Source organism: Epinephelus fuscoguttatus, linkage group LG11 (assembly GCF_011397635.1).
Source record: "Epinephelus fuscoguttatus linkage group LG11, E.fuscoguttatus.final_Chr_v1".
NCBI classification, from domain to species: domain Eukaryota; kingdom Metazoa; phylum Chordata; class Actinopteri; order Perciformes; family Serranidae; genus Epinephelus; species Epinephelus fuscoguttatus.
The window spans coordinates 32,910,268-32,933,871 of record NC_064762.1 but is presented as its reverse complement, the minus strand read 5'-3'; the positions used below and the strand labels follow the sequence as shown (position 1 = coordinate 32,933,871).

Sequence of the window (23,604 nt, the reverse complement as noted above, 5' to 3'; positions counted from 1 at the left end):
AGAGGGGCACGAAGTCGGGTCAAACACCCTGGGAGAGCCGGCCTGGGAAAACCATGGGAACAGAGGGGAGGGGAGATGGAGGGAAGGGGAGGAGGGGACCATGTACAAATTGGGGGTGTCAAAATTGGCTGAAAATGACATTTGATCATTCGCAGGGGCGTCGTTTCAGCAAAAGCTAAGGTATGGCAATATGACATGACGTCACAGAGCTACTGATGATGGAGTTTCAAAAATATGAACTTATATAAAACTTCACTTTGGTCTTTGACATGTCAGAAGTACATATTATGCTACTGAAAACTGTTTCAAAGGACATGAAGCTGTTTCTCACATTCATAATGCCTCATGTCTGCATGTAATGCACGACTTGGTGAGAGCAGTGAAAACATCGGACCTATTTCGGCGCATATTTCAAAACCACGGACAGCGAGTGGAGGTTTAATTATCATTAGTCATGTGTTTAACTTCACAGAAAATAAAGAAAATAAATTAATTACAAGCTCATTTCTAGAAGATAACCAAGGGGCCTGGTGTATGAAACATAGTAAAACAAAGGCCAATTTGGTACAATACTGTATAGGCGAATTTATTGGAGTGTCTCCAGAGACCGAAAATACAAGCTTAACATGCCGACATGAAGAAAAAACCCACATACAATCAGACAGGCTTCAAGACATCATTTAGACAGGCTGTCTACAGCAGCAGAGCAAAATGCTTTTACAACACATAGATACCGTATTTTTCCAAATAGTAGCCCGGGCGTTTATTTCACAAAATCGATTTTGAACCCAGGCGTTTAAGGGGCTATTTGCTCAAGGCTTTTTTTTTCCCACCGACCTGCACCAGGCCGTTATTTGGTTACAGTTCCTGTCCAATATGTTTTTTAGTGTAAAAATACTGTATAATGTAGGGGTGAGTTTGTGTACAAAAATCTCTAAACATTTAGAGTGGGTCATTTTTTTCGTGTACACATGTACACGGGTTTCACCACTGGGTGGCGCTATTGCATTATACCAGTAGAGCCCCAGTTATCCGAATACCAACCGAACGGGCCATTTAACCAACAGTTACAGGCCACCACACCGAAATATCGCCATCCCAACAGTCCGCCATCCTGAATTCTGGTCCCTGAGTCCTGACAGTAAGCTATGGCGCACGTGAGTAATTCAGGCTTTAAGGCCCATTTATGCTCAACGTTAAATACGGATCCGGATACGGACGGAGCCTTCTGTCCATGCTCCGCGTTCATTTCGTCCGTATTTCTGTACGTTTCCACAAAGCTTACAGATACGGACCAAACGGAGCAGTACCACCAGGAACCGTGGGGGCAGTGTTGCTGTTACTACCTGATACGTAGCTCTAGTGAGACACGAAGAAGAAATAACAATTAAATTTCTCTCATCGGTGTGATTAGAGAAAAGAATTCTCCTTCCTCCAGTCGCGATGTATTTAACGGCCTCACCGACCACCGCTTCTGTTTTTGTCTTTTATGCAAGAGGTACTTTATCAATATCTCCTCCACAGTCGCCATGTTTGTTTTTGAGTTTGTTGTTGTCATAAACTTTTGACGCTGGGCTGCCTCCTGGTGGATATATTGGTTAACATCCATGCCAACGTAAAGGGCGCATGGAAGTATGTGGGCAGTGACGGTAACATCGTTTGAAACGGATGTATACATTTTCGTACGTAAAGGGAGCATAAATGAGCCCTTACATTACCTGTTTTTCAGCGAACTCTTCTGGTAATTTTGTTAAAAGGCATGGCATATAGGTCCACAGTAGCTTATTATTATTATTATTATTATTATTATGGGGTCTTATAAGAGTGGGCTACAATGAGTACTGGGCCATCAAATCACAGCATCTGCGGTGAGAGGACACGGAATGTGGGAAAGATGTAGCCAGATGTATTACCTGTTTTAGATACATGGCTGTCTGTCCGTCCGTCCGTAGCACGAGTCATGTGCACCACTTCACCACCGACCCGTGCGTAAAAGCGTAAACAGTCCCTCAAGGAGGGACAGCCATGAGGCAATGAATGAGAAAATAATCGCCCGGGCATTTAATTGGACCGGTGTTTAATACGCAAAATGGGGTCAAACAAACCCCCCGCGGCTATTAGGTGCCCGGGGGCTATTTGCCATCAGGCGACTATTTGGAAATATATGGTAACTCACTTAACTCATAACTCACGGAGGAGCGAAGTGGCGAACAATTTGATTCAATAACACTTGTATTCACTAACACTCTTATTCATTGATGAGCATATTGTTTACATATTTAAGTGCAATACAATGAAAACAACCAGCCCGTGCGCCTCGAGTAAGATGACAACAGAACCTCTCTCTTTTTTTTTTTCTCCCGATTCCAAGGTATGGCAGCTGCTATACCTCGCCATACCTAAATGACGCCTATGGCTGCCACAACAAGATGCCCCAACCGCAGACTCAGGTGGAGGAAGGTCGCATCTGTTCGTCCTATAAAGTCAACTGACAGCAGCAGAGAGGAGAACTATTTTCAAGTTTGACAGCAACAATATGATTGGTTTAGGGCAACTGTGGCAAAGTTGGGTCAGATTAAAGCTCCAGTAGGCGACATTGTTTCGGTATAATTGAGTTAAAATTTTATAATATCCTCTAAGCATAATGTAAATCAAGTGGTCTGAGACAAACAATAGGTTTCTGCACCTCACCATGGCTCTGTGTTCAGCCTCTAAAGAATCAGTATCGTGCCGATGTGCATCAACCAATCAAAGGTCAGCTCAGACCACTGCGTTCCTATTGGCTGTTCTACTGCATATGCGCGTTCCCGTGCCGCCGACAGAAGGGGAGAGCAAGTGGCAATGGCGAACAGTGCACCAGCTAAAATAGCTATTCCAGCACTGGCTACAACTGCCTACACAGCTAAACCCCAAAAAAAGAAGACAGAACTTGGGGGTATATGTGCAGGGCCGCAAGGGAGGGATAGGGTGGGCTGCTGCGCGGTGCGGGAGAGGCTCCCAGAGAGGGAGAAATAGAACCAAATAGGATAAAATACTTGCATGCTCGTCTGGTAGGAGGGGCTCAGGGCGGAGACGGACGAAACCTAACTCAGATGAGACTCAAAAATCAACCGTTTTCAGGCTTTCTACCTACTGCAGCTTTAATGTAGAGTGATGCCCATAGTCAGCTAATAGTGTAGAAGCTGGAACAAGGCGGAGATATTTTTGGATGAAATAAGAGCATAAAGAGTCTTCCTGATTGAACTTTATCTAAGCTTCATTTGAATCTTTGCTTTTGAGAACACACTTTAATCTTGCACCATGTTTCAGTCATCCGAACAAAAACATTAGGACTAACTTAGTTGTTCTTTGGTAACTTTTATATTTTGGTCCAAAATCAAGGTTTGAACTTGCATAGCTGAACTGTGTTGCAGCTGGTTTAGAGTTTCGATATATCAATTAGTCTCCATCTCATTTGCTAAGAACTTGTCCAGCCTGAGTTTTAGAACTACACATCCCTTTATCTGACTTGTTTTAATGCACCTAATTTCCTCCATCTCGGAAAATCTGGGCCTGAATGCGGACAGTGGTAAGAGTCATCACACTGATAATCCAAATTTTTCTAGGATGTTGCACATGATCCATGAACAAACAAAGGGATGGCACTCATCTCTGAGTTCTCTGGCCACAGTTATGTGTTAAATCAGGGAGATTATCTTGAGTAAGCCTCCTCCATCATCTTGTGGAGATCAGATCTGAGGGCGACTATCAGGATGTGTGATCTCAGATGTCCAGGCCCACTGGTAAACTCCACTCAACAATGGATGCCTCTCAGCAGCACCAAAGAATAACACTCTTTCACTGCAGAAACTCACAGTTAGCCTTTTCTTTTTTTCATCCACTCTCCTCTCTTCCTCTAACTCTCTCAAGCTTGCTTCCTTTCTTTCATCGGTCAAGATGTTAATTCACTTAAAGTACAGCTTTACACACAAAGAAATCCCCTTCATTCTGTTCATGAGTGTCAAACACCATCAAAGCTCTTCTCGTGCTCTGGATTCGAAATTGATGGGAAATAAAGAAACAGGTCTTTTCTGCTGTTTGTGCCCACTCAAAGGCATATTTGATGGCAGGCATTGAGCATTGCCTTTTTCCAGATGCAAAACACATCATCTGCCCCTCAACTCAAAGCCACTCACCTTTGTTGAAATCTGTTACATTTTTTTGGTGGGGGGTAATCCCAACCAACAAACACGATTGGAAACCACTCTCTTTGAAAGATGTCTCCTAAAACGCTCTTCTGATTTTCTGGTTAACAGAATCAAACCACTCTTGTTTTTGTGAATAGGGCGAGGAGGAGATCAGGGGCGATGGAATTAAAAACTAACTACTCTGTATGAATTGCTTTCTTTCATTCATTAATGTCAAGGACATTAGTTTTTCCAAAAAGTGGCAAATTAAAGATGTGTCCTTCTTGCACTGCACTGCACACATCTATGTTCCAAGAACTGACGCCATCTAATCTACCGAAGCAGGTGATTAAAGTCTGATGTCATCATCATGATTCACAGGGACACGAGGCACATAGAACAGTTTGAGAAGTTGTTCAGTATTGTCAGATGACAGATTTTTAAAGCTGATAACCTCTTAGATAACGTCCATGTGAAGATGGCTGAATCTAAAAACACCATTTGAACTACATTTGTATTTATTGGAGTGGATAAATCAGAAACTGACAATCGACAGTCACACCTAATCCACTTGAACTTCTCTCTAAAGCTGTCTTTGTTCAATCTTCTTTCATGTTTCATGTGATCAGCCAAGTGCAGCATTATGAATGTCTTTGAGGTCCAATGTGTAGGCTTTACAGGGACATATTGGCCGAAATGTTATATAATATTCATAATTATGTTTTCATTAGTTTATAATCACCTGAAAATAGGAATTGCCGTGTTTTTCATACTTTGGAATGATCCATTTATATCTACATAAAAAGCAGGTCCTCTTCCACAGAGTCCACCATGTCGTCTCTACAGTAGACCAGAATGGACAAATCAAACACTGACTCTAGATATGAGGCAATAGCATTTTTGTGTTGGCTCCTGTAGCTCTCACCCCATTGATCTGAAGATCAACATACAAGCACAGACGCATAAGGTGTTTTTGGACCAAACAGGTTTGGTGACTCCCTGAGAGAAACTGTGCACTGCTGTGCTTCCCCAAGACTACATACCTTCAGGGGGTTTCTTCTGTTTCCATTTGCACAGCCAATAAAAGCATTGAAGTGACATATTGTAAGCCGTCCAGCGATGATATAGCAACATCACTTTTAATTTGACAAATCAAAATCGTGTTGTATTTTCCATGTCGGATGTATGCTTAGTAAACTTCACTGTTGGTCCATTTGTCCCCCCCTTTCGTCAATTTTGTCTTCCATCATTGTCTGTTGTTTACATGGCTAATGGGTTTTTAAAAATGGCAGTTGTTACATTGGCTGTGTTCGACTGATCAGCACACACTTGTGTCACTCATGGTCCACTTGTGCCGGGAGGGTACCTACCCTGAAACAGGAACCAAAAAAGACCCTCAGAACGGTGTTTGAAGAGAAGAACTAGGATCATTTCCTGTTAAAGAATAAAAAGAGGAGTTCTTCAGGTGCTTTCACACCTGTAGTTGGGTTCATTTGGTCGACACCAGAGGGAAAAAAAGGGATACATTTTTGCTTTTTAGTTTTGATTCGGTTCCTGTTCATATTGACTTTTTGCAAACAAACCAAGAGGAGTAAACATGAAGTTCTACTGACTGACAGGTAACTTGTTTATTGGACCGGTTTGGCTTTTGTCATTCTGCATCATCAGTGCATTTCTCACATCACAGATGAACCCCTCCAGAGTCTTTTTGGAAACAGACCCGCCTTTTCTAGCTGTCTCCATTTGGTTGTTTGGGCCGCACCAAGGTTCAATTAACAGCTTTCACACCAGCCCAAACAAACCGTCCTAACCACGCAGATGGACCTGACTTTGTTCAAATTAAACCTGTTATGTGTGAAAGCACCCTAAAACTATGAAAAAATTCCTTGGGTCTGAAAACACCTATAGAGCAATTAGTGTTCACCTGTTAATAAGTAACATTTATGACCTATTTTACACTTGTTCTGTTGTCTGACAGCAGAAACCGAAAATTGTGTAAATGAAACATCATGAATTAATCAGCATTAAAACACAGTAAAGCTGAACACAGAGAGCAGGAGGGAGGTGAACAGAAGTTTAACCAGCTGAGATTCAGCAGAATAATCTGCTGAACAAAAGTGACAGTTTTTGGCAGACTGAAAAAGGACACAGGAGAAGAGATTTAACCCTTCTGCTATCGCTCTGATGTAAATAGAGATCTTTAAGAAAAGTAGGGATGCATACACTGTATTATAGATTTACGGGTCTCTGCAAAATTCCCTTTCATACTGTGGTTAAATAAATAAAAGCTAATTACTGTCCAGGAGGTCACAACCTGTGCAAAGAGGATGCATGTCATCTGAAATATATACAGTACATGATTCATAGTAAAGAGGCTAAAACTTAAAAACCACTGTGATGTTCCTCTGACCGCTGCAGCTGGAGTCCATCTGTGAAGATGTGAAAAATATTCATTTATTTTAAAGCTTAAAATGTGAAATATGAGTGATGTTTCTGAGAGTCTGTGGCCTGGCCACATTAAAAATATTATAACAAACTGAGGGGACTTTCCCAGCAGCTCTGCTCTCAGACGACACACATATGAAGATAAAGTGCTGGGAGAATTGGGGGAGTTGGAGATCAGCTGACCGTGTGTGTGTGTGTGTGTGTGTGTGTGTGTGTGTCAGGGAGAGTCTGAGATGGGCGAGCAGGTCTTTCCCACACCCACTTTCTCTCTTTAGAATGTGCCACAAACGTCAACACACACACACACAGGCTGCGGCCCCCCATCAGTGGAACGTGTGGGGTCAGGAGGGCTACAATGAGCCGGGCCACGTTCCTGAAGAGGAGAATGTCTGCAGGCAGTCGAACCAGGAGACTGATCTGAGGTCGGCAGTTCTCTCAAAGTTAAATCAACACGTTCCTGTATTTTATTTGCTGTTTAAACACCGTCATGTAACTGCCAGCGATACTGCAGCAGAAACAAAGATGTAACCTCCTCATTCATGCCATAAGATCACAAAAAAATGCAGAGTTGTCTGTAAGTTCTTGGTTTAACATTTGCCACAACACAGCTGATCGTCATCAGGTAACATGATGCGTTAGTCAATCTCCAGCAACCAAATGCACTTTAAACATTATACAGGGATTTAGTTTATTCAGTTAATCTTTTATCATTAATAACTTGTTAATGTAACCTTGTTTTCTTGGTTGGTGGCGTTTTCTAGTCCCTCTGGCCTGTGGGATATGAGCATCAGGGCTGGTTATTGTTTAAAAAATAATGATACCAGTACCAATACCAGTAAATGTTAATACTAATAATGATACTAATACTGATAGAGTATCTCTTTTAATACCTTTTATTTCCACTTCATCGATAGCCATCATCATAACCACTGTAAAATGGCACTAAAAGCCACATTTTGGTGGCATGTCAGCACACTGAACTGCCATCTCTGTCAAATACACTGGCTTATAGCTGCTGCAGCTGTGGTCCCGTCACGTCACATTAAACTGACATTTGCGGTGATTGCAGTGATACGGAGTGTGTGTGTCAGAACCTTCCTGAGGTGAGATGAAGGCTGAACAGGACGTCAGAGAGAAAAATGGAGCTCCCACTGCAAACACCAACTCTCACATATACTGACATAGAGAGAGGCCATTATCTTTTTCAGTGACAGGTGGTGAAGGTGATGAAAAACATGGAGGTTTAGGTGTTATACGTTTTTATAATACTGGGAATAAACCAGGGCTCTAAAGCACCTGTAGAAGCATCAGCATGTTGCTGCGTCCTCAGGTTACAAAACTTTGCTCTAACAGAAAGCCGAGAAAATAAAGAATTAAAGTTTTCCTTTGCCAAGTTTTTGCAAATTTCACAGGGGTAAAAGAGAACACACACACACACACAGCCAGCAGCCCTCCTGTGTTATAAAAGCACTTTGCTCTGTGTGAATTTCCAGACTGGGTGTTGCCTTTCATAAGTTCAAACTAGAGGACGACTGCGCAAATGAGATAACAAACAACTGAAGGAAATCTACAACACTTCTATTTCTCATAACTACACAACGACACAATAAACAAACATCAACAATTTTGCCAAAATGAGTGTGAATTTAAGACCCCTACGTGAACCTGTGTGTGTGTGTGTGTGTGTGTGTGTGTGTGTGTGTGTCCTGGTGTTAACAGACTCTAGGGTCAAAGCAGTGATTGGAGGTGTGTTGTTGGTGACAGGTATGCTCCACACATATTACAGATTCCCAAGGGTTCCCGCTTGCTGTTGAGTGTGTGTTGACGTGTTTGGAGATTACAGCACGCCACATCCTTCTTCACTGCTGAGAACTCTGTTCTTGTTCTTCTCTGATAAAATAAAGGACTATGAAGCATTCTGCATTAAGGTTAAAGAGTCTATTTTACACAATGATGGCTCAAAAGAACCATCTGATTTATTCAAATTAGCAGCAGTGGAACAAAGACCTGAATTAGTACCAACTTTTGGTTTTGCACATGACAGAATAGTTAGTTAACAGATTGAAAGCAGTTTCACACCAAGTATGGATTTTTGTCCATATGATTTGCATTGAAAAATTCTAAAAACAGATTTTTTGTTGGTTTTATGAATGCTTGCACACCCCATTAAAATATTCCGACAGGCCCCCATTTCAGCGGATATCCACCTACAGAAATATATGTTCGACCAATTAATTCATTTGTTTCAGCTGATGTCACACCTCCAGGTCATAGCTACTGTAGCTTGATGCAAAAATGGGGAACATCTTATCAGTTGGTTTCTCAGCACCCAATTTGTACGGCAAACACAGTGCAAACTACTGCAACAACCAAATAAAGGACGATATGGCTTGAGATTGCCAAGCAGCTGCTAACGTCATGCTGGTCACAGAACGGTGTGAGCCACAACAGCTAGCATCAGCATCAGATCGGGGTTCCAATATTTTATATATTGTGTAGTTAACCCCTTAGACATTTCTGCTGTGTGGAGACACTCATTGGGCCTCATTCACAGAATGTGTGGAACATGGACCACAGCAAAGTGAACATTTCACATCAGACCCAGAGTGCATGTGCTGTCCAAACACACAGGTCTCTCTGTAATGTGAAAGGATGATTTGGGAATTGTTAATAAAAAATCATTACCACTAACACCTGCAGGTTTCCTTCACCACAACAAGAGGCTACATCTTCAAACAACAGACATCCATACAGTCTGTGGGAGTGCATTAAAGGCACGTGATGAAGGCTGAAAATTTGTCTTCACACCCTACACACGCACACAAACACACACACACACACACACACACACACACACACACACTGACCTTTACACACTCCAGTATGCCCTTGTTCTGATATGTTCCAGTTAATTTTGTTCTGTTTGAAGGTGCTCTGACCTCTTTAACATTAGAAACACTTCTTGTTAGTCAGTCATGATAGAAACATCAGTTAAATGACCAAAACTGGAATTTTTATTTGGTTATGACAGACTCACCTTTAAGTTTAGGGACTGCATGTATCCAAAATCTCTCAGTCTTCACCTGTGACTCTCCAGCAGTGTGTGGTGGTGTATTTATCTGCAGAGACCCTGCCCCCTGCTTGTATTTCTTATTTTCTTCTTATTTTGCTGGGTTTGAGATGATCTTGGGGACAGGCGAGGTCAGGACCTCATGAAAAAGGTAGCACCCATCTACCAGACTGATAGCAGCACTCATCTGAAAGGAAGCTTCGAAATTTGCTGACACAGCATTGAAAAGACGCAAATATTGAAAATCTTGGGTTGAAATTCACTTTTGATGATACAGTTTACAAACAGCAGCCGACAACTCCTGCATAAGTATACATTTACCTTTTTACCAAAAGGAATCAATAAATTCCATGTCAGTTGAGATGATCATTCATGGCGGCATTAAGTGGCGACTCACTGGATTCTTAACCAGATTTGGTGCATCACAAGACTTTTATGCGGCGAGAAAGATTTGCAAAAAAATGTGTCACCTGTCAATCACCTCTGTGCTGGCGAGCTATGCAAATAACCATCAGGCAATCAAAAACACTGATAACAGCAACTGAATCTAAAACTCAATCAATTGTGACAACTGTTTTATAAGTATATTTAGGGTTCATGTTTTACTTCAGCAGAAAGACAGGTGGTGGAGATGAGGGAAAGCCAAGAGATGATGACATCATGAAAAACATCCCAACCTTACCCCAAGCAGGGATGTTGTAATAACACAGGGATCTTGACTCGCCTGGTAAGACCATCCCGATGATGTGAGCTAAACATTCTGTTTCACTCTCTGCCTCAGTCTGGACTGATGCCCCAAACTTTTTCATTGGGTGGGAGTACTCACCTTGACAGACACACTCCTTCAGACAATCAGTGTAACAAAACAACAGAGAAACATCTTCTTAACCAACAGAGCCAGCTGACAAATCAAGCTTTTGCCAAATCCAGTCGAGTGAAAATCTCTTTTCCTTCAAGAAACTCTGTGAGGGCATACTCTTGTTCTTGTTATTGACTCTATTTCCGCAATAACCTCACATATTGCTGTGTTTTCTCTACTAACGTTAGAGTCAGCGCTTGTTGCTTCAGGAGCCACCATTGCTGTTCTGCAAGCTGCAGCCTGCATTTTACATCATCAACTAAAACGCAGTCCCTGATTGGCTGCTAAAGTTGTCAGCCTGCTGACAGCTTGGGCCTGAGTAGATTTTAATTTCTGAATACAATGCAGGGCAACACCAACTCCAGACTGATACAGAGAGTCAAACAGAACAGCTACAAGCCTTTCCTTCATGTTAGTCATCGACGGATCAGGACAAAGAGTCCCATAAAAACGTGTTTATACACAGCATGCAAAATGTTTTGAAATCCAAAGGCACTCTTTTTATGAGAATGATCATGTTTAATTATGCTGAGAAGAAAAGCTTATCGTAGGACAAAGATCTGAATTTAAAATCTGGATTGCTGGTCAGCCACAGGAACTGTGAGGCTCTCCTCCACTTTAGTTTTTTAGTTGTTGTGAGGTTCAGTTTTGCAGCTGCACGTTTAGCAGACAGGTCAGTTTTAAAGAGTAATGTCTGACTTAAAACTTTCAAGCTGCTCGGAGCTCTGATAAAAGAAAAGTTTCTGTACAGGAGATAAAACGTGTAAAAGAGAGAGAATAACACCTCAGTCAATCAAGAAAAGATTTGTGTGTGTGTGTGTGGGTGTGTGTGTTGGACCTCCTGTGGGAACGAGGGGTTGAAAGATGTGAGGTCCGAGGCGTCGTAGCGACGGATGGGCAGCGAATACGTCTAACTGAGAATAATACATAACTTCCTCCCATTTTCTCTCTCTAAACACACACACAGAGCTTGCAGTCATGTTCTCTTTTTTCCAAAGGATCTCCAACTCCCGGCTCCGTACTCCAGCCTGATGCTCCCCAAGATACTATACCCTCCTCACACACACACACACACACACACACACACACACACACACACACACACACACACACATTCCTCTCTCGACACTCAGTGATTCCTTTTATCTGACGGCCCTGCTTGTCCTCTATGACCCCTGACACTATACCATCAACACACACTCTCAGAAACACACACACACACCTGAATTTCCGTCCATACATACATGCCAAAGACATAGAAACTAACTGAGTCCACTTCCTCCATTATTGTACTTAAGCACAGTTTAGAAGTTTTCTCAGATGTTATTTACTTTGGGAGACAGGACATCTCTACAACCAGGATAAAATGATGACATTGCTGTAACCGCCATGAAGACATTACTTATAACTGGACTACCTGATGAACCGTCCTCTGGTCTACTGTTGGTAAAGATGAGTGGAAAACATATGAGAGGAACTATAGTGATACAGAGGACTGAGGCCCCATCAGAGCTGAGGTTGACCAGAGAGAGAAGTGAATCCTGTGAACTGAGAATGTGGACATACAAAGAACTGAGTCTCATTTTAGTTGGTCCACTTTTTGGTCCACTGGAACTGAAGACTGAGTTCAGTTCACTTTAAAAGGACTATATGTGTTTAGAGTTGAGCGAATGAGAGGGTGCTGACAAGCCTAAGTTATCAGCTGGCAGAAGAAAGAGCGGGTAGTTGGTGGGAAGGTGAATGTGTGTGTAGCTGCATTATGATTCCTACATTAAATCTTTGTATTGCAAAAAAGATTAGCAGGTGTGAAAAGACAGTCGCCTGTGTGTGTGTGTGTGTGTGTGTGTGTGTGTGTGTGTGCCTCTCCTCACACGATGATTGGGTTTCAGCGTACACAGGCAAGAGCTGTGGGAGTGTATGACACACACCCACCCATGCACACACACACACTATATTTGTCTATCTATGTCACTTTAGACGCAGGACACACAAACAATCCCTTGAAGTGATGTGGCAGTGATGCTATGTGAGGATGCTAACACAGCATCACTCCACTCATTGGCTTCAGGAGTCCTGTGTTGTACAAGTGGGAGTTTCAACCTCATGATGTTGATAGAGAGAAAGTCACGGGATCACCAAAATCATTCAGGTTCATCCTCTGGGGAACACAAATGTCTGTCATATTAATCCGTCCAATAGTTGCTGAGATATTTGTATCTGTGGCAATATAGTGAACCATCTTAGAGGCTGTCAGTGATGGGAAAGTATTTTAATGTTTTACTTAAGTATATGTAGCAATACTTCACAGTAAAGATAATCCACTACAGTTCTTGCATTCAAAATACTGAATAAGTATTAGCAGCAAAACATACTTACAAGTACTCACGAGGCAGCAGAATGACTCCTGTCAGTGTAACACTGTATTATTCCATCATTATTAGGTATGTATTATTATGTAAGCAGCATTTTATGTTTCGCTGGTCAAAATTAAGAAAAATGTAACTATAAAATTACAGTAAGTTTGTGAACACATTAAATCACAGTATTGTGCAAGGCACTGACAACAGATTAAGCTGATATTTATTTCACAATTTCATCTTCATGTTCTGTCAGTCTGAAGAGTGGGAGAAGGTGAGGAGAAGGGGTAAGATGAGCTCAGTGGGTTCAGAGGAGCAGCTGTAAAGTTAAAGTAAAGAGAATTGGTGTAGAGTTGACATACTGGATGTGTTCAGCTTCACTGCAGCAGTCTCAGTCTGAAACCTGTTGCGTTATATAATTGAATGTCAGATGTGGCCTCATTCCCATGCACACACACACTCACACACACACACACACACGCTCCGTCTGAACCAGACAGGCAGTATTATCAGGAGAGGAGGACCAGCCCTGCAGAGACTGCACAAATCTTCCATCTCAAATTTGTGTGTCCACTAAGTGTGTGTGTGTGTGTGTGTGTGTGTGTGTGTGTGTGTGTGTGTGTGTGTGTGTGTGTGTGTGTGTGTGTGCGTGTGTGTGTGGCTCCCAGCTCCGTGGGAAAGCTCTAGCAGAGGAGGAGAAGGAGGAGGAGGACAAACCGGTCAGCAGTCCGGTCTGCACTTGCCACTTGCTTTGGACTATTCACAGGACACACACTGCTGAAAAAACTCCTGGAAGCTTCAGATAAAAAAAAAACATTAAAACTTTTGTTGACTGTAGAAACTAAAGACAGACAAGTTCAGAGGATTTGCACCAGTTTCTCAGTGTGCTGATGTCGAATTTTTTCGCGAGTCAATTTTTTGGGGGGGATCAGTCATTTCACAGTTCTGCAAGAGGAGAAACTTCTGTGGCTTTCTGGGAAGCAAACTAACCTGCAACTTCATCAACCTCTGGATTAAAGAAAACTCCAAAATCTCTCTAAATCTTCTATAATATCCCTGTAAGACCATATAACTCATCAGTGTCCCTCGGCAGTGCCTGTATAGTGGATTATAATGTTTTCATTTCACTCCAGGACTTCTGTAATGTCCTTAAACATTCCCGCAGTGTCCCTGTAGCTGCAGTGGCATTTATAAATTCATTAATCCTCTAAATATGTTATAGGAATTTAAAGGGCTTTTTTTTTTTTGTTCAGAGGTGAAGAAACTTTATTTTGAGCTTTAATAAACGTCCATGAGACAGACGGCTCTCACCACCATCCATACACCATGAAGCGGCCATGTGAGGACAGCAGCTCGGCGGACAGTGATGTGGAGGAGACCATCGATGTGGGCAGTGAGAGCATTTATCCAGGGTGAGTCAGGAGGAGAATGCAGTTCTTGATCACATTTTCCAATAAAAAGCTTCAGTGGCTTGTCAATGTTTAAATCTACCTAAAAACATTTGTTTATATTAACTGTAAGTTATGCTGAAGGAAAGGCTCGACCATATTGACATTCTTAAACTTCAGAGGTGAAGTTTATGAAAAAATGTCTGGCTTGTAAATTTTTAATGGTATCATTTCAAAATATTGTTAAACCTCTTAGCCTGAGGCCTTTTTATTGTATATAAAAAATGGTAATGTCAAAAAATATCAGACAAAATTAAAAAGAAATTATATATTATTCGGTATCTGTAGAATACACAGTAAACAAATAATACTGTTTATTACATTTCACTGTTAATTGAATATTCTGTACTGCCATTGTTGAATAAATGAAAAACAAAACAAACAAATAAACAAAATATAAATCAGATCAGTTTATGAAGTAAAATCTGCAAGGTTCCTTTTGGACTTCAGTTTTTAACAAGTCCCCAGATGACCAGGAGGAATCAATGTGTAGAGAAAACAGATTACAGTGGGACATCTACTGTCTTTATGCTTTTAATATTTAAAGGTAAAGTCCAACCTGAGACAAACTGTTATATCATCAGTCTGTGATGTTAAGTTATAATTTTGCAAAGAAGTATTTTAGTCCATCAAACTGCCTTCCCTGCTTTGACTTTACTTATTAGCCCCTTTTACACTGCCAGATTTTCGGCGAATGTTGGGCCATCATGCCGGCAAGCTGCGAGCATTTATACACACAGAGCTGGATTGGCGAGTTGATCCAAGGTGCCCAATTTTCCGCCTCGTAGGGGTAAAGATATTGGCGGAACCCTTTTAGTTTAAACAGACCGAGACGCCCTTCCGCAACGGGAGGGGCTGTTGATGATGCCAAACATGCAACCCACTGGTGGTGGATAAACAGGAAACAGCTGATAGCAGGAATTAGCGAGCAGCTAGTAGCAAGAGGGAAACGCAAACCTGACAGACACTTTAAAGATGAGCACCTGGGGAGACAAGGAATTGCGCGTCCTCCTTGACCTCGCAAACAAAGAGGCCATTAACCATCAGACGACGGGGACGCAGAAGAACGGGCCGACTTACGAGAGAATCGCCAAAGGACTGACTAGCCACGGCTTCCCTCCTACGTCACTGGTTACGTCACACGCTGAGCTACATGTTTTGTTACTTGCTCACACCCCTCATTGCCCCGAAAAAGGTTCATTCTGTATAAACAAAAGTAGGTAGGCAGCATTTTGCTGCACTCCCCGATTTGGCGTTTATACTGCCAATGCTGAAAGAAGACTGATTGGGCTTTCCTGCAAATTTGCACAATTCCTGTTTGAAAAAGGGCTAGTGACTTACTACGTGTCCTACAGTTCCCACAATCCCATTCAACAACCTCCTTCTGATCTTTCACTAAAGAATACCACAGTGTGAAAATACTGTATCACAAGGAAAACTCATGTACTAAAAATAATACTTAGAGAAAGAAATGTGCATTATCATTATAAATTGATACAGAAAATATATAAACTGATAAAAATCTTCTAGAAATTATGTTTTCCCTAAATCCCCCATTTATATATTTAAAATGGATCCTACACCATTTGAGATTGGCCCTTGAATAAGTGGGAGAATGGATTTGTGTGTGTGTGTGTGTGTGTGTGTGTGTGTGTGTGTGTGTGTGTGTGTGTGTGTGTGTGTGTGTGTGGAAAAAGTGATGCAGTAATGAACATAGGAAATCAAACTGTGGTCATTTTTGTTTCATGCTCTTCTTCTCTTAGAGTATGAATTGCTCACTGTGTCCACTTCTTGGATGTGTTTTTTTTTTTTTTTTTGAGGAACAAATTAATCAAGAAGAAGGGAATAAAGCCACATTTCATCTCTGCGAAATATCAGACTTAGGAAAAAAAGATGACACTGAAACATTTACTGCTGATATTTTAAGAAATTTGCCTTTACTTGAGTGAAGTGTTACTTAAGTAAGGGTACAGAAGTACTATCAGCAAAATGCTCTTTAAGTATCAAAACAAAAGTAGCCATCATGCATCATGCCTTTTACATTCCAGCTGATATTCTCTAAGTTACCTAATTAATGAAGACGGACAGGTGTGAACTAATACTGATGAAGTAGCCTATCTCATAGTGGAGTTTGTATTGTAAACCAGACTGTACTGGAAATTATCTTTGCCCAAGATGATCATATTTCCTTCATGCTACAAGTGACTAAAGCTGTCAGATTAATGTAGTGAGGTAAAGAAAAGCACAATATTTGACTCAGACATGTAGTGCAGTAAAAGTCAACACACTGTCACTCCGACCTCGTCACATATTGACATTTGGTCATGGACTTTCCATGTCCACATACGACATGCAAGGTACCCAAGGTCAAGTTCTGCCTTTTACATGCATTGTCTTCTTTCAAGATACACCTCCATTTTCATAGGAAATTTACCGTTTACATGCAGTCTCTTTCAAAATAAACGTCGGCACAACACTGCGAATTGACGTTTTTTTTCCTTCATCAACAAAAACATGTGGTTAGGTTTGGGAAAAGGAACAGGGTTTGGCTTTAAGGGACACGAACACCGCTCTCTTTGGTGGGAGTTCATGTTTGTTGGACCCATCCACCACCCATCCCAGTTGGACTTTCACAGCCTTAACTTTCATCCTCGTCCTGCTGCATTTCTCCTCTCTGATGCTGCTGGGCACCATTTAACTATAATGGCGTGTCATGCCGATGTTAAAGAACGCCTCTTTTTCTTGGTTTCTGACACCACAAGTCCCTGCCCAAGGGTCGGATTTCAGATGACTTCAGAGTAAGACCGGGCTCTAAAAGCATCAAGTAACATAAATGGAAATAATCAAGAAGAGTACAAGTAGCCTTTGTCTTAATTGTCCTTCATTACAGCTCTTGAGTAAATTAAGTTACATCCCACTGCTGACATTTTGTGGGACATCTGGAATAACCTCCTCAATAAACAAAAAAACTGGAAATTAATCTTTAGTTAAATATTTTTTGAATTTCAGTCTCTGATAAATCACTACTGCTCAGTTTGAGGTCATATGTGGTTATTTAATGCACTGATTCACTTATTATTTAACTTCTCAGGCACATGAAGGTGTCCTTTACAAGATGTGGATCACCGACCACGACCACTCAAGTGATGGCGAGGAAAAAGCGCAGAGGGGTAGAGTTATTTTTTGTATGATTAAGTTTAAATGTTTACAATTTAGAGACAATTTGAGGTTTTTACTGTTTTTATTTGTTTGTCAGATTATCGAGAAGAGACGCAGAGACAGAATCAACAACAGTCTGTCCGAGTTACGGAGGCTCGTCCCCAAAGCGTTTGAGAAGCAGGTGACAATCTGTTTGTTTCTGTAGGACCACATGAGGTTCATCAGGGTTCTCACAGGGTCGAAACAGAACCATGCCTTTAAGTCAGTATCTCAAAGTGGTGTCACACAGGGGAGTGGACAACAGGGGAGGCAGTGAGACCTTAGACCTTTAACACCCAGTCAGAAAAGAAAGTAGTGGGTGAGCTGTCTTGGTTTTTACAAGAAACTTTCCCCTTTGTCAATTTTCCCTTCGTACAAAATAAACATTTAATGCTAAATGGAGAACTGAGTACACCTATGAGAATGCATTATATTAACTAATGGAAAAAAAAACGTTTGCTCCTAATTATGCAACCAAATTGCACAAATAAATGTTGGTATTTTACATCCCTGCAAACCACAGATATGTTACATGTGTACGTTTCATATCTTAAATTTGTAAGTTTCAAGTGTAGTTGAACTATTTAATGTTTCTCCATGATTCAGTTTTCAATTCTATGTTTTAAAGATGCTGTGGTGAATGTGTGGTTAGGTTAAAAACCACTTAGGCTTAGGAAAAGGTCATGTTTTGACTTAAAATACTTGGTTTTGTGACCAAAAACAGGGTTGAAAATGTCCAACAGCTTGTTAAAAATACCGAGTTTTGTGACCACAAACAGGGCTAGAAATGTCATGACATCTACTTAAAAAATACCCAATTTTGGGGCGTTGGTGGCTTAGTGGTAGAGCAGGCACCCTATGTACAAGGCTGTTGCCGCAGTGGCCCGGGTTCGACTCCAGCCTGTGGCCCTTTGCTGCATGTCACTCCCTCCCTCTCTCTCTCTCTCTCTCCCCCCTTCACGCTTGTCTGTCCTATCAATTAAAGGCCAAAATGCCCCAAAAAATATCTTGAAAAAAAAAACAATTTTGTGACCACAGACAGGGCTAGAAATGTCTTGACGTCTAGATAAAAATACCTGATCTTGTGACCACAAACGGGGCTAGAAATGGTCTGACATTTTGTTTAAAATATCCAGTTTTGGGGCCACAAAAACAGCTGGAAATGTCTTGTTGTGTAAGTACTCATTTTTGTTGTCTCTTGTTCTCGAGCAGTTGTCTGCTGCTTTGCAACCGACTCACCTCGGTATCATGCCATTTACCACCCCCTCCTCGTCCTGATGAGAAACTCAGCTCATACACTGTGCATGTACTCTGAATTCTGTCACTTTAGAGATGTTGATATGATACATGAAACCTACAAATGTGAAGTTGGGGAAGTAGCTCTTCTTTCAGGCCAGTGTGTGTTAATCAGTGAATCCAGCTGCTGTTTCGGTTAATTAATTAATAAAAGTCTTATAAAACTGACATCACTGTTGAAGAGGATTTTGTTCTTTTCCTCAGTTAAGTGTTGCTTTCATGATTAAGAGCTGCTGAACCTGGTTGGACATGTTTGAGTACATCCTGCTTTAACTGTTGGTTTGTTTTATCAGGGTTCAGCTAAACTGGAGAAGGCAGAGATTCTCCAGATGACTGTGGACCATCTGAAGGTGTTGCAGACGACCGGCGGGAAAGGTAACCAGAATTAATCTTTTTTTCAGTATGTCCTGTTTATTCTCACTTATTCACTTGACAACACTGAAGTTGTACTGTGTTGGTCAGTCTGCTGTGGTCTTAACATGCGTTCAAGTGCAGCTTTTAAGAGAGGATGTGAGGCGACGCGTCAGTCGTCTGTGTCAGCTCTCAGTCTATGAAGTTAGTTTTGTCAGAGCATCAGTGAGTGGATGTGATGTGTCACTTAAACAGCACTCTGTGTGGTGTGTGTGACAGAGGGAGGTGGTGAGTCCATGGGAAAGCGCTGCAGGGATGAAAGCACCACTTGACCCTGAGGAGCGTTGTTTGCTTTAATAAAGCTGGGGGTGGGGGCATCGGGGTGTTGGCTGTGTTCACGGGCAGTCTCCCTGCAGCGTTTGTTTGGGTTTAACAGCAGTGGTGTGTAAAATCAGACAAAACAAACACAGAAAGTCAGTCACAGCAGAGAATAAATCATGTGTATCTTTTTTTTTTAACACAGCTAAACCCTCTGAAAATGTTTCACGACTTTTACGGAAATTACAGTTTCAGTTTCTTAACACAGTGAAGCAGATATTATATAATATTATATTATATATATATATATATATATATATATATATATATATATATATATATATATATATAAAATATTATATAATATATATTATAATATTATATAATATTTAGAAAACAGATGAAATAATTTGACCTCACTGGCACATTTTTCCTTCATGGCCATGTTCAGTTTATGTTAGCAAAGATTCCCTCCAGACACATTTGTGTCAAAGGTCAAGGGCCATCTAGTTCCATTATATAAGATAGAAGGCAGACATCTCTACAGCAGATATCTCCAACACTGCAACTCACACCAAAACAATCTAGCTTGATAAACAGCACTACAGGTAAGAGGAAAAATATGTATTTTTGATTTTCAGATGAACTGTCCCTTTAAGGAAACTATATTGATATAAGATTCAGTATTTGACAATCTTTCTCTCTCTGTCTGTAGTTTATTTTGACGCCCACGCTCTCGCCCTGGACTTCCTGTCTCTGGGTTTCAGGGAGTGTGTGATGGAGGTTTCCCGCTACCTGAGTGCTGTGGAGGGCCTGGACTCTGGTGACCCTTTGCGCTCCCGCCTCCTCTCCCACCTCACCTCCTGTTCCTCGCAGCGTGACGCCGCCACCTTCACCATGACCTCCCATTCGTCACATCAACACCAGCAGCTTCACCCTTTACCTCACCCCCTCCACCCCCATCACTGGGCGGCTGCGGTTGCAGCTGCGGCTGTGTTTCGACCTCTGCCAACTGCTGCAGCGCTGTACGAACTGACTGGGCTGTCTGTCTCTCAGGATGCTGGAGGAGGTGGAGCTCCCCAGAGGCTTGAAGAGCTGTCACAACAGAGTGTGGCCTCTTCCTTCTCTTCCCATGCAGACTCCCACACCTCCTCCTCTTCCTCATCTCTTGTGCTCCCCTGCGCCCCCACTCCTCTCTCCACCTCCCTCCTCTCCCTCTCGACTCCATTTCCCATCACCCTCCACAAAGGTTTTCCTATATTCCATCCATCCTCCTTCACCTCCACCATCGCCAGCACTAGCCCTCCCATCTCCATCTCTTCCTCTTCTTCCTCCTCCTCCTCCCCCCAGACTCCTCACAGCAGTAGTAAACCCTACAGGCCATGGGGAGCTGAGGTCGGAGCTTTCTGACTGTTTGACTGAACGATTTTGTTGCCGACTAACCTCTGACAGTTTTAACAGCCTGTAAAACTGTTTTATCACCAGTGAACAAAACAGTTATGAACCCACTTTCACTGACTGGTTTTAACACTCGGCTCAAACACTAGCTCTGCTAACTTGTTAATTGAGATGTTCTCTTTGCTGTTTTCTAAATGCTGATTTCACAGTAACCAGTTGGTCTACCTTTTTAATTTGTTGCCTTTTCTCTTTTTATTCAGCGTTACTGAACTGTTTTAACAGCGTTACAGTTAAACTGCTTTGTTTTCGCGTAAGGTTTTTGCCACTTCAACAAAGTTACACTCACTCACAAAAGTTGCTTGAAATTAAAAACCAAAACTGTTTTGAAGAACCTTAATCTAAAACCTAAAATCCCTGTAGACTGGACCTTGACTGACCTCACTGACCTCACCAAAAATATATATTTTTTTGACAGTAAGAAAAAGTAGAAAACGGCAAACTTTTCTTTAAAACCTTCAGACCTTAAACGCCAGCCATGTGACCAAAAAGAAAGAACCAAAAAATCTGCCTGAGAGATTATCAATTCACTGGACTTTGATTGACTAACAAGCATGTTTTTGTTTTTGTTTTTGTTTTTTTTGAGTAGGATGACATGGTGCTACTGCAGACCTGCCAAAACCAGTACAGCCTCAGACAGATGTTTGTTCAGTCTGGAGCAAACTGGGATGAAGATTAACAAAATGATGATGGTGATTGCATGTCCTTCAGTAACTGACAAACTGACTGAAACGGAATAATATTCAATTATAATAAACCCACTTTTCTATTATTAATTGTGGTTTACTGTCACTGGATTTACCTTCTTTTTTTTTCTTTTTTTTACAATAAAAATGAACTATGTCGCTGCTGTCATGAAAAATGCAGCTCTTATGATGTTTTTATATTTTCTGAATAAACTTTACATTTTGGTTTATATGCTGATTTAACCTGGTTGTATTTTAAATCATTTGTTTTGCTTTAAGTCTCAATCTGGACAAAAGCCAGACGCCTTGTCAGGTTCTGCCTGTTACATGTATTGTCCTCTTTCACAGGAAATTTAACATTTACATACTGCGTCTTTCAAAATAAACGCACTACGTCAGTACAAGAACACAAATTGAAGTTTTCTTCCTCCAACAACTAACACACATGGTTGGGTTTAGGAAAAAAAGAGCAGGGTTTGACTTTATAATCTTCCAGGGTGTGAACATCACTCTCCTGGATGAAAGTCGGACTTTGTTGGACCCATCCATGACCCCTTTCACCCACCCTAGTCAGACTTTCGCCACCTTTACTTTCCTTCTTTTCCTGCTGTTATTATGAGAATATGTAAGTATATTCATGATTTGTCAACTATGATAAACAAAGCAAAACCGTTGAATTTCAGCTACTAAGCTGCTGAAATGTTACAGATACTCTGCAAATTATCTGTAGGCGGACTTTCCAAATTAAGTGTTACACTTTTTTTTGCACGGTTTATCAATACGGCACATACTGATACATACATGTAGGTTCAAGGGAAAAAGATGTTAAGTTGGGGAACACCAGTGTACAGGTTTATGTGCATTTTGACAGAGTAATGTTCATTGTTATTCTAGAGAACAGGAAGTAGAAAAGTTCTATTACAGATGATGAATTTGGTCCCTGATGATTTTTGATGTCATCAATCAAGACTTTGATTAGTCTTAAGGCTCAAATTCTGTCTCTCTGTTTGCAAACTCGAGTGGTTTACCATACAAATGCTTGTGTGTGTTTGCTCTGCACGAGCCATTTGTATCAGTGTCAGTTGAATTAACTAGGGGAGACTGGTTTTAACACAGAATGGTCTGAACACTCAAAGTTTCTCCAGTCAAACACACGCTACAAATTACCTGATTTTAGTCCTTATTCCTTGTGTGAGGAAGTAGCACCCTGTGGCAGACGAGAATTTGCGAATCTTAAGAAAGCAAACAAATGGCTCGCCTCACTCTGCCTCTGATTCTTACCCTAACCCTAACCAATGCCTAAACCTCTTGCCTAAACTTCAACAATCCAACCAATGAGAGCAATGAGCACCAGCCAATCACAGGGAGAGGAGGGCAGGTCATTCTTTCGCTATCCCAGGATTCACAAATTTACCTGGCAGACACAGTCAAGTTTAAAGTTGTCTTTACTTTTTACTTCATTCATTTTTGTTAGTGTTTTAGCTGTTAGCTTAAAGGTAAGACAGGTCATGGCTACAAGAGTCTGGGTTAACTGTAACAACATGTGGAAAATGTTACAACCTACCCCAAACACTGTACCACTGTGGCTCACACATGCACACACACACACACACACACACACACACACACGTTAATCCACGCCTGCTTTGCCTTCATCTTGCAGTTGATTTACTGAAATCACTGTTGCACCCGTTAAATCCTCTCAGAGAAGAAAACGGCATCATTTCCAGCTGAATGCAGGATTAAAGGCTGACAGGCCTGGGAACAACTCTGCGGACTATAAATCCGCCCTGGTCAGCCGACACGGTTCTCACACCCGGACGCCACTTTGAAGTGACCGGCAGTAAATTGGGTGACATGAGTTGGTCAGCACTTCACATTCAGACACACAGAGGACAGATAACAACTGGAAGACAGAATGTGTATGAGAAGACACTAAAATAGCAGGAAGTTCA

The 23,604-nt window shown here is 41.5% G+C and overlaps 1 protein-coding gene across 1 annotated transcript; it reads left to right on the top strand.

Moving 5' to 3' along the window:
• The first annotated feature begins 13,599 nt into the window (after positions 1-13,599).
• On the top strand, positions 13,600-21,852 carry LOC125896973 (hairy/enhancer-of-split related with YRPW motif protein 2-like). The gene is made up of 6 exons (XM_049589976.1): positions 13,600-13,955; positions 14,151-14,309; positions 17,437-17,515; positions 17,602-17,685; positions 19,133-19,214; positions 20,224-21,852. The coding sequence occupies exons 2-6, from the start codon at positions 14,224-14,226 to the stop codon at positions 20,916-20,918; spliced, it is 1,026 nt and encodes a 341-aa protein (XP_049445933.1). The 5' UTR covers positions 13,600-13,955; positions 14,151-14,223; the 3' UTR covers positions 20,919-21,852.
• The last annotated feature ends 1,752 nt before the right edge of the window (positions 21,853-23,604 follow it).

Bases quoted from the DNA above. Each gene is read 5' to 3' on its own strand.
- LOC125896973 (XM_049589976.1), top strand. From the start codon at position 14,224: ATGAAGCGGCCATGTGAGGACAGCAGCTCGGCGGACAGTGATGTGGAG. The intron at 14,310-17,436 runs GTGAGTCAGGAG...TTAACTTCTCAG, and splicing joins AGTGAGAGCATTTATCCAGG to GCACATGAAGGTGTCCTTTA. The intron at 17,686-19,132 runs GTGACAATCTGT...TTGTTTTATCAG, and splicing joins CCAAAGCGTTTGAGAAGCAG to GGTTCAGCTAAACTGGAGAA.